Source organism: Protopterus annectens, chromosome 6.part1 (assembly GCF_019279795.1).
Source record: "Protopterus annectens isolate FY-2018-M chromosome 6.part1, PAN1.0, whole genome shotgun sequence".
In the NCBI taxonomy this organism is placed as follows: domain Eukaryota; kingdom Metazoa; phylum Chordata; order Ceratodontiformes; family Protopteridae; genus Protopterus; species Protopterus annectens.
Window position 1 is genome coordinate 198,926,596 of NC_056738.1, and position 15,321 is coordinate 198,941,916.

General features: G+C 45.8%; 1 protein-coding gene across 1 annotated transcript in view; it reads right to left on the bottom strand.

The window, feature by feature from the left end:
• Nucleotides 1-15,321, bottom strand: part of HNRNPUL2 (heterogeneous nuclear ribonucleoprotein U like 2) — a gene marked incomplete in the record, with an annotated part of 1,663,394 nt that overhangs the window by 1,035,429 nt on the left and 612,644 nt on the right. Inside the window, 1 exon segment of the mRNA XM_044075357.1 lies at nt 1,500-1,639. Within this exon segment, the coding sequence (XP_043931292.1) occupies nt 1,500-1,639 (140 nt within the window).

Genomic DNA, 15,321 nt, shown 5'->3' on the forward strand with positions numbered 1-15,321 from the left:
AATCAGTGTCTTGCCTAGGCCTTTTGTCAGGAGGGGGATGGGAGCCCCTGATTAAAGTAATAAGGTCTTCGGCCATTTTAAGCATCTGTTTCTTTGGCATGGATGACTGTTCTGGAAAATGCTGCACTTGCTTCCTTGTCTTTAATGGTATTTTGGACTTTGCCTTTGCTGCTGTAGTAGCCTTAATTGTAAGCTGTGAAGGTCTGAAAACATCCTCAGAAGCCGGTGCCTGCTCAGCGGCTCCGGACCCATCTGAGGGGATAGTTTCCGTAGGCCCAATACCTTGAGTTTCCACAGGCCTCGGTGTCTCCACGTGGCTGTCGGTTACGGCCTGTGGCTCTGAGGTAGCGGGTGTCAGGGACTGCGAAAGCGCCTCACTGAGGACCGGCCTAGAAGAGGCTTTGTCGTCGGTTTTGGACCTCGGATGCCTGTCTTTTTCTTTGTCTCTGCGTTTTTTATGCATTCTGGACTTTGGTTGATCCGACAGCATTATATAATTAAATCTTCGTCCAAAATAATGTAAGGCAAAATCAAACCGACGTTTAATAGTGTGTTTATTGAATCTAGCACAAAACAGACAACTAGTAACGTCGTGGTCAGGGCCTAGGCAAGGAATGCAGTAAGAGTGAAAGTCCTTATGAGGTATTTGCTTCCCACAAGAAATACAATTATTAACTTTTACTGACATCGGTCTAGAGCAAGAAAAAGTTTCCCCAACGGGGTACTTAGCTTTATTGAAGACTTCGGTTCTGAAATTCAATTTTGAAAATCTCAGGAGTCGGCTGACCGGCACTTGCGAACTGCTTTTGCTTCGGGCACTGCGCGGCAAGAAAGACTGAAGAAAATGGCGTCGGTTGCAACGTTTATACCGCTGGTGCACTGACGTCAGGGAAGATGCGACAGCAACCGACGCCGGACCAAGACTTTGGAACTTGGGCCGACTACGGGTCGCCTGCCAGCAGGATAACCCAAGTGTAATGACTGCAACAGTGAAACACGATGAACATCATCTACCCCATTCACTGAAACGGCTTCCTATCCATGTGAAGCAGAGTTCCTGCTTAAGCCAATTCAAGTGCAACTTGGACAACTGGATGGGGAACAGCAAATTCATCACTGGTTTAGCACCTATGTCTCTAATGGACATAGGCAGCCTGTAAATGGTTCATCTTCAAGGCCCCTGCTTGTAAACGTTTCACGTCCTTAGCCCCTGCTTACACGCACCAAGGGTACCAGACCTTGTCTGGCTAGGCTTAAAAAGACTCTTGTGGTCATTACCCTAAGTAAATACCCATGAACCCTCACCATTCTTATCCACAGCACCTAGAAAGGAGGGAGACATGTGGCACAATTACGAAGCAAACTAGAGTCACAGACTGCCTTCAGACATTTTCAGGCATATACTTAGCTGTGTGCAGATATCAAATCCATGTTCAATTTTTCATATTTCATCATCGACCCCCCCCCCCCCAAAAAAAATCACTTAGTTTACTAATTACCTTTGCTTCAAAGCAGACTCTTCCCTTTTTCACACCATGCGTAGCTTTTGCACCAGACCACAGCAATGGAAATGTGACAGACAACAGGGGGTTTCCACTACACCTCTCCTTTCCCATTTGGAAGTGGAGATCACAGTTGTCTGTTAAAAAATAAGCAAAGTGACTGAAATCTGGACATTTTAGAGCTTACAAAGCCTTGCACATCTTGATACTACACAACATGAAGAAATATGTACATTGATCTGTGGAATACTCATGTCCAAATGATTCATCAAGTTATGTAACATCCACATTTTCAGTACACCAAAAACAGAAAATGGCTATCACTTGATAAGCACATGTTTTGCATTACAGCTAAGTGAATGAACTAGACAAAAACCCTCGAGTATAAGAATGAAAAAAGAAACATCCTCACTGTAACAGTGGATCCTACAATGCATAAGGCTTTCGAGGAAAAAAAAAATCAAACAGAAAATGGTTTGCACAGCACATTATGCATATGTCATATGTTCAACTTTCCAGATGTGTTTCTCCTAGCTAAACCTTTAGCAATACCATCCCCATTAATATCTGTAAGAAAGGAAGTGCCAAGCGTATACACTATTCAAGTTCTTTTTTTTTGGGAAGAAATGATCTGTAAAGGGGGCGGGGGCAGACTACTGTTTAGTTACTGAATAAACCCAGTTCTTAAAATTTACTGTTGTAATCATTCTCCCCCAGTTAAAATCTGGTGAGAAAGTATGAATAGGGTCTACGTCAGAACAATGAAAATGCAAACTCTCGAAATTCACATGCGCAAATAAGCAGAAATAGCATCAGAGTTTGCGTTTTCGTTGTTCTGAAGACCCGTATGAATACACTATTTATAAGTCTTCAACTAAAAGGCTAAGGTAGACAATACCTCAATGGGTCTGACATCATCTCCCATCGGTGGGACTGGTGAGATCAGAAAAGCTTCACTCCCCATGAAATTCTGCACAAGTAATATGAGGCCATGATGCCTATTAGGCAATCAGCTGAAAAGTACAAAGTGTTTGAAACTTATGAGTAAAAGGCTGTATGAAAAACAGCAGACTGAACCAATGGCGGATACACCTTGGACTGTCTTAGGTACTCGGAAGGTGAAGGACAGAATGGGCTGATTTGTCAAACTTTGTTAAAAGCTAAACAGCAGCTTTGGACTAATTTAGAAAAACATATTCTTGATATACAGGGTAATAGAAAGTACAGTTGTGTACACTTACCATAAATGTAGATGTTCTTTTCACTGTTGCAATCATTGCACTTGGATTATCTGCCTGCAGGTAAGCCTTCAGTCGGCCCGAGTAACAAAGACTTGGTATTTCTGCGTCAGTTGCTGTCTCTCCAGGACTGACGTCAGGTTGTCAGGGGTATAAAAACAGGCAGCCGACAACATTACATCAGTTTTTCTTGCCCCAAATAAGGAGCTAAGTTATGCTGGGGAGAACACCACCAGTAAAAAGTAAATACCCCTGAAAGGGGTGAGTAATAGACAGACAAGAAAGACAGAGAGGAAAGAGAGAGAGAGAGAGAGAGAGAGAGAGACAAGGGGGCTTGAGGGAGGGAAACTAGGACTGCAACAGTGAACGCACTCGAACATCTACATTTACAGTAAGTGTACACAAATGTACAAAGTTCTTTGCGTTTCACTGTTGCAATCATCACACTTGGGTTGATTCCCAAAGCTGATGAAAGGGTGGAGGCAGTCAAGAAGAGATGGGGCTGGCTAGTATGCCCTGCAGGACTGCTGTTGCAAAACCCGTCACTGGATTTGGAAAAGATAGGCAAGTGGCAATGCTTGGTGAAGGTGTGTACAGAATTCCATGTAGCACCTTCCAGGATGTCTCTGGTAGGGACTCCCTTGAGGAATGCTGTAGAGGTAGAAGTTGCCCTAGTGGAATGTGTTCTGACCCCCTGAGGGGTTGGTTTCCCATGGTGCTTGTAGCAGAAATGGATGCAGTATGCTATCCATCCGGAAATTGTTTTGAAATGGCCTTGCCCTCTGCCCCTGGTGCAAAGCTGACTAGTAACTGGTCAGATTTCCTGAAGGGCTTAGTCCTATCAAGGTAGAATCTGAGCTGTCTGTGCACGTCCAAGGAGTGCAGGATCCTTTCCCCTTTATTTTGAGGATTAGGGAAGAAGGTTGGCAAATGGATAGATTGGGTTACAGCCACACTGGACACCACTTTAGGCATAAAGGAAGGGTTAGTCCTGAGGGAAACCCTGTCAGCATGGAAAATAATGAAGGGTTCCACACCCTTAAGTGCTTGCAGCTCAGACACTCTTCTAGCTTAAGTGATGGCCAGAATAAAGGCTGTTTTCCGAGAAAGGAATTTTAACTCTGCTGACGCTGCAGGCTCAAAGAGGGGTAACGTGAGCTTTTCCAGTACAAAGTTAAGATCCCAAGCAGGGGTGGGTGCTCTCCCTGGTGGCCTTAAGTTGTTTGCCCCTCTCAGGAACTGTTTGATAAGAGGGTGAGAGAAGAGAGGTGGCTCAGCATTGTAATGAGCCAAGATGGCAGATGCATGAATCTTAATGGAGGAGAAGGATAGGCCTCTGTGTAGGTCTGCTAAGTAATCCAGGATTAGAGGTAAGGAGGGCAATGCTATGCCCTCTCCTTTAGAATGAGTCCAGGAACAATACCTTTTCCACTTATCAGCATAGGATTTCCTTGTACTAGGTCTTCTGGCTTCAAGAATGAGGTCCAGCACCTGCTTGCTTAGGCTGGTCACTGGGGGAGATTTTAAGGAATAATCCAGGCTGCAAGACTCATGGTTTGCAGTTGTGGATGCAAGATCTGTCCCCCCTGCTGAGTGAGGAGGGTTGGGATCTGGGGTAGGTATCAGGCTGTGCAGTAGTGGGTACCAGTGCTGGCGTGGTCAGTCCAGGGCCTGGCAGGAATTGAGCTTGCAGATGAATCGATGTCCAAGGCCGTGCTCCACAGGGCCATGGCTAGCCTGCAGAGAGGGTAAGAGTGGGATCCCCCTGCTTGTTGATGTACCACATAACTGTGGTGGTGTCTGTTTTTATTAGCAGGGATCCTGGTGAGAGTAGGGACCTGAAAGCTGTCAGAGCATGCTGAACAGATAGCATCTCTTTTTGGTTGAGGTGCAGAGGAGTTTGACTTGGGCTCCAGTGGCCCTGAATGCACTTGTCCAGGTGTGCCCTCCAGGCATGGTCTGATGCGTCTGTGGTTAGGGTCTGGGCGGCATGGGGTTGAGTAAAGGGAAGTTCTTTGTTGTGGTTGCATGCTGCTGCCCACCAAAGAAACTCTGTCCTTAGACAAGGTATGACGGTTTCAGGTCTTGAGAATGTTGGCACCAAAGACTTTTTATGTACCATTGAAGTTTCCTCATATGCAGCCTGGCATATGGAATTAGTAGGATGCAAGAGGCCATGAACCCTATGGCCTGCAGGAGTTTCCTTGCGGACAGCTGGTTCTGGTGGCCATTTGAGCGTAGTAGCCTGTCAGGCTTGTTTTTCTGGAGTAAGGAATGCCATCTGGGATGCTGTGTCCAAGCTTGCTCCCAGGAATACAATCTTTTGACTGGGGACTAGTTTTGATTTCTTTTCATTGATAGTGTACTCCAGGGAGGTTAGAAGGTTCTTTACAAACGTCAGGTGCTGCAACAGCTGTTCCTGACTGTTTGCCTGAATCAGGCAATCGTCCAAGTACGAGTAAATTTGAACTTTTCTCCGTCTGCAATATGCAATGGCTGGAGCCAGGCATTTTGTAAATACTCTGAGCAGTAGATAAGCCAAAGGGAAGTGTAGAGAACTGATAATGCATAGATCCTGCCCTGAAACATAGGTATTTCCTGCATGAGTCCTTAATGGGATGTGCAGACAGGCTTCTTTTAGATCTAGGGTGACTAACCAGGCATCTTTGGACAGCATAGAAAGAAGCTGCTGAAGGGTGAGCATTTTGAATTTTGGTACCACCAGGAAGGTGTTTAGAGTGGAAAGATCTAGGACTGGGCGCCAAGTACCCGCTTTTCTGGGTACCAGGAAAAGTCTGGAATAAAACCCTTGACCCATCTGTTCTGCAAGAACAGGCTGAATTGCCCTTATGGAGAGCAGGGACTGAACCTGGTTTTGTGCCTCTGCCCACTCGTTTGGAAGAAGGTCTGGGAACCCTTTTGGGGTTGGCAGTGAGTGGAAGTAAAAATTTGTACCCCTGGGATACAATATTGAGGACACATCGGTCTTTGATGATGGATGCCCAGTTTTTTGCATGATGGGCAAGTTTTCCTCCTAGGGCACGAGCAGTTGTGCAGAGGTGAGGAGTGGAATAGAGAAGTCATTGTGAATTCTTTCTATAAGGGGGTGGCTTAGCACTCCCTACTTTTAAAGTGGAGGCACTCCATTGCTTAGATCTCTGCATACCCTGAGACTGTAGTCAGGGGGTCAGTTTTCCCTGGGTCTAGTTTGAGATGGCCTTGAGAGGGCTGAAAAAGACCAATGTTTCGAGGGGCAATGCCTACTGAATCTAGGAGGCTGAACTTGCAAGAAATCTTTGACTGTCTGCATAGATTTAGCATTTTCTTCCATCTTTTTTTATAACCTCTTCTGCCAAAAAGATTGCCCTTGTTCAAAGGGGAGTCTAGTAATTTTGATTTGACATGGTCTGGCAAAGTCTGTTCCTTAAGCCAAGCATGCCTTCTCAGTACAGAACCAGTGACTGCTGCCCTGCAAGATGTTTCTGGGGCGTCAGAGCCACACTGCAACATATGCTTGCTGACTTGGCTTGCAGAATGCATAAGCTCTTGTAATTCTTTATTTTCTGCACAGTCTGTAAAGGTAGCTAATTTTTGCTTAATTAGTTCCATAATATGTTGCTGGTATTTCAGCATGTGAAACTGGCAATTCAATGCCCTAATGGCGAGAGTTGCAGAGGTGTATACTTTTTTACCCCATCTGTCTAAAGCTTGGGAATCCCTGTCCAAAGGGATGGATTCTTAGCTGTAGTTGCTTTTATACCTTTAGGCCCCCTGGGAAATGACCTCTGGGTCAGCAGTAGGATTTTTGAAAATAAATTTGTGAGAGTGAGGGACTCTGTAGTACCCCATCTTATTTCCTTGGAGCAGGGGGTAAAGTATCAGGAGTTAGACTGGATTACATAAAAACATCATCCACAACATCCAAACTGGAGGCACTGCTAAAGGTCCATGTTGTGGCAAATGTAGAAATTCTCTGAGTCTCTTTTTGGACTGAGGATAGTCTTGGCATACCCAGTGGAAATGCTGTCTTAAAAGTATGTAGGGTTTCACCAAAAGAAAAATCCTCTGGAGGGGAAGTAGAGGGAATGGATTCCTCTGCATCTGAATCCTCATAAGCAGATAAGGGCATGTCTTCATATTCAGAAACCACACGGTCGGGCTCCTTGTCTGTTAAAGCTGCCGGGGACAGGTCTCTTTCTCTTAGCAGGAGAAGGCTGGCTTCCCCTAATCGGCATAATCAGGTCTTCTGCCATTTTAAGCATTTGATATTGTGGCAATGAAGCACGTGCTTCAGATTGGGTCGTCTGTTTTTTAGGCATAGCTTATACTCTTGGCCTTAGAAACTCGGTAGTATTAGACAGAACTGAAGTCGTCATTGGTTTGTGTCGAATATCGGTAGTGCAAAGAACTTTCTCAGAAGCCGGTGCCTGCACAGCGGCTCTGGACCCATCCAAGGTAGAGACATCCGCGGGTTTCGTAGTCAAAGAAGAGTCTCGCGGCATACTGGACCTCTGATTGGGTCTTGGTAGCGGCCACTAAATGCATCGAAGTGGGCATCAGGGGCTGCGAAAGCGCCTCAATGAGTACCAGCGAACTAGCGACTAGCTTAACGGAAGCATCGTCGGCAGTTTTGGACCTGTGCTGTCTGTCTCTGACTTTATCTTTATTTTTTTTTCAGAAGATCGGTAGTCGGTTGGTTTACTGAAGCCATTTCGGAATACAGAGATTGAGAGCGAATGTATTTAGCGAGAATAAGAGCACGACGACGAATACTTCTGAAGTTGAACAAAGCAGACAGCGAGGTACATCGTGGTCTAGGCCTAAACAGGTGACACAGTAAGAATGGAAATCTCGGTGTGGTATTTGCTTTCCATAGGCGAGACAATTGTTAACTTTTTCTGACATTGATTAGAGCAAGAAAAAAGGATCCCCAACAGGGTACTAAGCTTTAGAAGGCTTCAAAATTATTCAATTCGGAAACGAAAACTCAGGTAGCGGCCGACCAGTACTCGTGCAAACAGCTTTTGCTTCGGGCTCCTCGGCAAGGAACACTGATGTAATGGCCCCTGAAGTCAGTGCTGGAGCGACAGCAACAGACGCAGAAATACTAAGTCTCTGGTATTCAGACTGACTGAGGGCTACCTGCAGGCAGATAACCCAAGTGTGATGACTGCAACAGTGAAAGAGGAAGAACATCAGCTGCCATTAATAAAGTAGGAAAGAAAATATAGTAAACTAGGGATCATTTTACTACATTTTGTCTCCTGGTATGAAAAAGTTATAAGGCAGTTCTAGTAGCTGATCTAAAGTACTACAAGAGTCAACTAACACCAGTCTGCCTATACAAACATATACCTATGTAAAAAGAAGTTATGTACCTACCATAACGTTCCATATTAGTTGCCCGTCATCTTGCCTTCCTACTTGCTGGATGGGTTCAGAGCCGATCCTCAGCTCTGACTTGGCCACTTACTACAGTTAGAGAGCTCTTTACTGGCTCGAGGCAATCCCTTATCCCAGAATGTCCAGCGTCAGCTACCCAGATCTCGTTTGAGATAGCTCACATTAGACATAATTATAGAAAATAATCCATTAATAGACCTGGATATACAGTTAATTGTCATGGTTTGTTTGGGAAGCAACTAATAAAACAAATTAGCCAGTTAAACCATTGAGAAACTCCTCTCAATCCTCGAGGAAGGGGGACGGAGGGAGGGACGCAAGAAGGAAGGCGAGATGAACGACAACTAACATGGAACGTTATGGTAAGATGTTAAGTTGTCCAATCTCGCCTTCGTTCTTGCTGGATAGGACAGCGTCCCTAGCAACTCAATCCTGGGTGGCTCATTGGAACAGACTCTTCAGAACTGTAGAACCAAAGGAAGCTCTGCCCCGGGAGACCACATCTACTTTGTAATGAGAAATGAATGTATGAGGATCTGCCCAAGTAGCTGCTGCAAAACTTGAATCTATGGGCAATCTAGATAGAAACGCTACCGAAGAAGCTACTGACCTGGTTGAATGACCTTTGGGTTTTTTGGAAGATCTTTTTATCGCAAATGGTAGGTATGGGCTATGGTGTCTGATGACCATTTTGACAATGTTACTTTAGAAACTGGAAGTTCTTGTTTGTTGTTAGCAAATGAAAGGAACAACTGATATGATTTTCTCATCTCTTTAGTTCTATGGAGATAGAAACGCAGCTGTCTATGCACATCCAGTTGGTGTAATCTGCATTCTGCCTTGTTGGAATGATTAGGAAAAAAGACAGGAAGGTCAACGGACTGATTCAAATTGTGTTCTGAACAAACTTTAGGTAGAAAGGATGGGTTGGTTCTAAGAGAAACTCTATTTTTGTGAAAAACTAGGTATGGAGGGCGAACACATAGCGCATGAAGTTCTGAAACACATCTGGCAGAAGTAATAGCAACTAAGAAAAGAGTTTTCCAAGAAAGAAATTTCAAGGAACATGATGCTACTGGTTCAAAGGGTGTCAGTATCAAGAAGGCCAAAACCAAATTGAGATCCCAAGGTGGAAGGAGCTCCTTTACTGGGGGTCTAAGTAGAGATGTACCTATCATGAAGGCCTTGCAGAGTTTGTGAGACATTATGCTGGAGTTAGAAACTCCAACATGAAAATTTGAAATGGCAGCTAACTGTACTCTGATGGTAGCAGCTGCTGCACCAGAATGAAACAGGTCTAAGAAATCCAAAATCTCGTGTATAGGAGCTGTAAAAGGATCTAAATTTCTGGATTCTGCCAAGTAAGAGAATCATTTCCATTTGCTAGCATAGACTTTCCTTGCATTTGTCTTACGGGAGAAACCGATACCATGCACTGCTGGGAAAATACTGGGGAGCCTGGCTAGGAATGGAAGTGGAGTAACCAAGCTGCGAGCTTGAGAGATTGGAAGGATTGTTGTAGCCCACACCTGATTGATGAATCAAGAGGTCCAGTACTGGGTCCAGAATCCAAGGCTGGGCTAGAAGGTGGAGGTGAAGGAATGGAAACCAAATCTGTCGAGGCCAATAGGGGGCAATGAGGATCATTTTGCAACCCAACAAATTTGCTTTCTGAATGACTTTTGGAATTAGGGGAAGGTGGGAAATGCATAAAGAAGTCCCTGAGGCCAATCATGGACTACAGCATCCCTGGGTGTCTGACCTGGAGGAGGAAGAAGGGAGATGTAAGTGCTCCATTTGTTGTTGAGGGGAGAGAGAGATCGCAGCATGGCTGGCCCCATATGCAAAAAATAAGATCCACAATTTCCTTTTTCAAAGACCACTCATGAGGCATGAGGATCGCCCTGCTGAGCCTGTCCACTATTACGTTGGATGTCCCAGGGATATGTGCGAGGAAATCGCAAATTGCCACAGTCCGAGGGCCTCTCGGCAAAAGGGGTAAGACCTGGTTCCACCCTGTTTGTTGATGTACCAAACCACTGACATATTAGTCTAACTGTATTGCAATAGTCCCAGGCAGGGAGAGAGTCTTGAAAAGCTTGCAATGCTAGGAGAACCGCTCTCATCTCCAGGACGTTGATGTGAAAGTGGTACTCGTGAGGTTGCCAAATGCCTTGGACTGTCTTCCCTAGATAATGCCCCACCACCACCCTATCAGGGAAGCGTCCGTGGTCACTGTGGCAACCGGATGGGGTTCCATGAAAGGTCTGCCCTGAGTAATCAGTGGGGAGACCATCCACCAGGAAAGGTGTCTTTTGCAAGATTCCGTAATTAGCATCATGTGAGGCACGGGTATTTCCTGGAAGGACCATTGTGTGAAAAGAAGCAACTGAAGGATTCTTATGTGAAGGCGTGCTAAGGGAACTAGAAGAATGGCTGCTGGCATGGACCCTAGAGCTTGAAGAACATATTTGACTTGAATTCTTTTGCTCCTCAGGAGAAGTAACAGCTGTTTTCAAAGAATGGGAGGCAATTTTACAATAATTTTTCTTGTGTTTAGCTCTGCTCCTATGTATGTAATAGATTGACAGGGCAGCAAGGCAGAGTTTTCGAAGTTTATTGTGATGCCTAGTTGAGCACAGGATGTGATGGTATAATTTCGTGTCTCTATAAGTTGTTGCCTGGTGGTAGCAGTGAGGAGTAAGTCGTCCACATAAGGAAACACCTGGAATCCTAGACGTTTCAAGTCAGCCGTGACTACTGCCATGCATTTGAACACCCTGGGGGCTGTGGTGAGACCAAAGGACAGAACTCAGAATTGGTAATGATTGGCCCCTAGCCAGAAGCATAGAAATCTCCTGGACGGTCTGTCCATTTTCATATGATAGTATGCGTCCTGAAAATCTATGAAGCACATCCAATTGTCCTGACTCAGAAAGGGGAGAATGGAATGCAGTGTTACCATCCGGAACTTTTCTTTTTGTACAGATTTGTTTAAACTGCTGAGATCCAGAATTGGTCTTCAGTCCCCTGTCTTTTTGGGCACTAAAAAGAAACTTGAGTAAGTTCCGGATCCTACTTGGTCTGCGGGGACTTCCTGGATAGCTTTTTTTTTTTTTTTAACAGTCTTGAAACTTCTGTGACTGCCTGATCCCTTAGATTGGGTAGAACATCTGGGATGGATTTTTTTGAAAAAAAATGGGGTTTATGAAAGGGAATCTTGTAACCTCTGGATATAACGGCTAGTACCCATTTGTCTTTTGTAATATTTTGCCAGGCGATTGGGTACAATGAAAACCTTTCCCCGACTGCCTCCAGAGTTGAGCAGTTGGGCCTCCCTTCAGGGATGTTGATATGGTTTGGAAGAGAATGTATCTCTGTCACCCTGATTTTGCAGACCCCCTCTGTCACGAGGACGGCGTCTGCCATTGTTATTTCCCCCTCTGCCCATGGGGGGGAAAAAAATCACCACGTGCATCAGGCAAAGGTCCCTAGGATTTTTGAAACCACATCTTTCTACCCTTCTGACACATTCGGTATGCTCTGGTAGGAGTGGAAAAACGGACTCCGACATCAGACAGCATCTTGCCTTCCTGCTGGCAGCTGGTAAGCGTTTCTTTCACCTGAGCCCCAACGAGAGAGGAGCCATCAAAGGGGGTAATGGTCAAGGACGCTCTGAAAGGTTCCGCAAACTGACACAGCCGCAGCCAAGAATGTCTCCTAAGAGCCGCTCCCATTCCTGCAGCTCTACTCGCTCCATCGACTGTGTATGAAATCAGCCTCATGGAGGAGTTGACCATTGAATTAAGAGTCAGCAGCTGGGTAGCTACCTTGGCTGAAGCTCCCTCAGCTGCGGGATCTTGTAGATATCTCCAAGCTCTTTCAGGAGATCCCTCTGAAGCCTGATAAAATGGGAGAGAGAGTTCAGGGACCTAAGAGAGAAGGTCGCTGATGAAAACATCCATTTCCCATATCTGTCCATTGCACTAGAGTCTTTATTAGGTGGATGGACAGATTAGGTTTCAGCTAACTCTCTCTTTGTGCCTGCTGCTACCACCACGGCATCAACTGGGACACATTTAGTTAAGAATTGTTTGTCTTGTGGAGCTGTAATGAATTTACTGGGTCTCCTCGGGACAGGTTCCATGGAATCTGGAGCTGACCAAGCCTTTCGAGACACTGCAGACATGAGTGGATCAAAAGGGAGACACCCAGGAGGTGGAAGGTCGGGAACCAAATGCATCCAGGTATACAGACTCATCCTCGGAGGGGGCTAGGGAAGTCCAGCTACGCCTCTGCCTGTAAATCTCAAGGACGTCCGAAAAGGAAACAACTTCGGAGGGGGACTTTGGGGAACCCTCCGATTCATCCGGGTCTGTATCTGAGGTGACAGACTCAGGGGAGTCTTGGTGCTTTCTCTTGCACTTTTTCTTCCGGAAAGCCTGCTCAGATTGCTCTGGGAAGGTTTCGGAAGAAGAGGGTTCACCCAATGGGGTGTCCTGGGGCATAGGTTCCCTACGCTTTGGAGCTAGAGGAGCAAAGGTTGTCAGGCACCAAGGGGGATGGAGCCGATGGAGCAGATAGTGGAGCTGTCTGTGGGAACAGCACTCTCCGCATGATCTCGAAGGCGCTGCAGTCTCGACACAAGGAGGGCTTCAGCTCCAAAGAGACAGGAATCCCACCCTGCTCCGAGGCCGATGTGGAAGCCGAGCTCAACTGAGCCGACGCGCTGAGAGAGAGAGAGCGGAGTCGGAGCCACTTCCCCCCTCGAAGCCAACGAGAGATCTTCAACACCGAGATACCTCGATGGGAGGAAGAACCGAGGTAACTGGACTTAACGTCGGAGCCGAAAGAACCACTATCGGAGCATCCATGGACTCCGGCTACGAAGCATAGTCGGAGGAGGAATCAAAACCGAAGTGGATGAGCCAACGCCTGTTGAGGCGGCTCAAAAGCATTTTAGCAAGGGCCTGTGACTTCAGCAACCTACTGACCACTATCTCCACATCCTGATCCGATAACCTCGAGGACTGAGAGGAGTGGGAAGATTAACGATGACTAGACTTACTTTGAAGTAACGATGATTGAGGCACTGAGCGATCGGCTCCAATGAAGGAGACCTAGCTCGTTTGTGGCTCTGAGACGGCTCCAAAGTAACAAGTGGAGCCGACGGAGGGGGTGTCTTGTCGGTGGAAGATGGCGCAGACACACTTGTTTTGTCAAACTCACAGGTTGGTTCCGAACATGGAGCCGACGGCTTGACTGGTTTCAACGGTTTCATTGGCTGAGATGCTTTAGCCGGAGAATCCTGCTTTAACAATCCATGGAGGATAAGCTTGTTTTTCTGCTCCTGCAAGACCCTTGGACTAGAACTATGACAAACAGCACAAGAGTCCTACAGGTGCGGAGCCCCCAAGCAGTAAACACAACTAGTGTGCCCATCTGTCAGAGACATCTTCTGACAACGAGTCATACTTTTTAAAACCAGAGGTTTTAACTTCCTTAGAAATTTTACCAAAAAGACAAACTACAATAGTAACTAAAAATAAATAAAGACCTTATAGGAGAGCCTCTAACTTAAACGGCTGTCCTTGGGAGAGGGGTACGGGAAGAACTCTAAGTTAAACGAGTTCAGGGAATAACAGAAGGTCTAGCGAATAAGGGGCGGCGGCCAACACAGCACAAAAAAAAACACAGCAAGGACGAGATAAGGGGTTTACAATAAAATAAAAGTACAGTTGTGTACACTTACCATAAATGTAGATGTTAGAGTCTATTCACTGTTGCAGTCATTACATTTGGGTAATCTGCTGGCGGGTTGCCCTCAGTCGGCCTGAATAACAAAGTCTTGGGACCTGCGTCGGTTGCCGTCTCCTCTTCCATGACTTCAGGTCATCAGGGGTATAAAACATGCAGCAGACACCATTTTATTCAGTTTTTCTTGCCCCAGATGTCAGGTGCAGGGGGAGCAAAAAAAAAAAAAAAAAAAAAAAAAAACAGAAATATATGTAAATGCACTTTTAGCAACTAAACTTTACCTTCGTCTAAAAGCAAATACACAACAAACTCTTTAGTGTACAGTGAAGGAAAGAAAAGGTATAGAAAGGGGGATGGCGGGTGGGTAACCCGGACTGCAACAGTGAATACACTCGAACATCTACATTTATAGTAAGTGTACACAACTGTTCTATGTTCTTCGTGTTTCACTGTTGCAGTCATTACAGTTGGGTAGAATCCCAAAGCTATGGATGGGAGGATGGAATTAAACAGCATTAGGAGCGGCTATAAGGCCCTGCAGAATTGCAGTGACAAAGTCGGCCCTGGATTTGGAGAAGAGAGGCAAATAATAATGTTTTGTGAAGGTATGAACAGAGCTCCCAGTAGCAGCTTCTAGAATGTCTTTGGTTGGAACACCTCTGAGAAAAGCTGCTGAAGTAGAGGCAGCCCTGGTGGAATGTGGCCTGATCCCCTTGGGCACAGGTTTACCATGGTGCAAGTAGCAGAAACGAATGCAGTGGCTTATCCACTTAGAAATAGTCTGCTTTGATATAGCCTTCCCCCTCTGACCCTGCAGCAAATGCTACCAGTAGTTTCTCAAACTTTAAGAGATTTGGCCCTGTTTAAGTAGAATCTTAGTTGCCTGTGTACGTCCAATGAGGGCAGAATCCGCTCCCCCTTGTTCTGCGGATTTGGGTAAAATGTTGGCAGGTGAATGGTCTGGTTGAGTCACACTGGATACCACCTTAGGCATAAAGGAAGGATTGGTCCTGAGGGACACCCTGTCCGGGTAAAATGTAATAAAAGGCTCCACAGCCATGAGAGCCTGTAGTCCTGAAACCCTTCTTGCTGAAGTGACTGCCAAGAGAAAAGCTGTTTTCCAAGACAGAAATGTTATACCCGCAGTAGCTTCTGGTTCAAAAGGAGGCAGGGTGAGATTTTCCAGCTCAAAATTGAGGTCCCATGCAGGAGTTGATCTTCTGGGAGGCCTTACATTTTGGCCCCTCTAAGATACTGTTTAAGCAGAGGATGAGAAAAGAGGGGAGGCTCTGTGTTGTAATAGCCGAGATGGCAGAGGCATGGATTTTTATTGAAGAAAAAGATAGGTCCTTGTCAAGCATCTCAGTCAAATATTGTAAAATCTGAGGAATATTGGGCTTTGCTGTGTCTGTTCCTTGTGC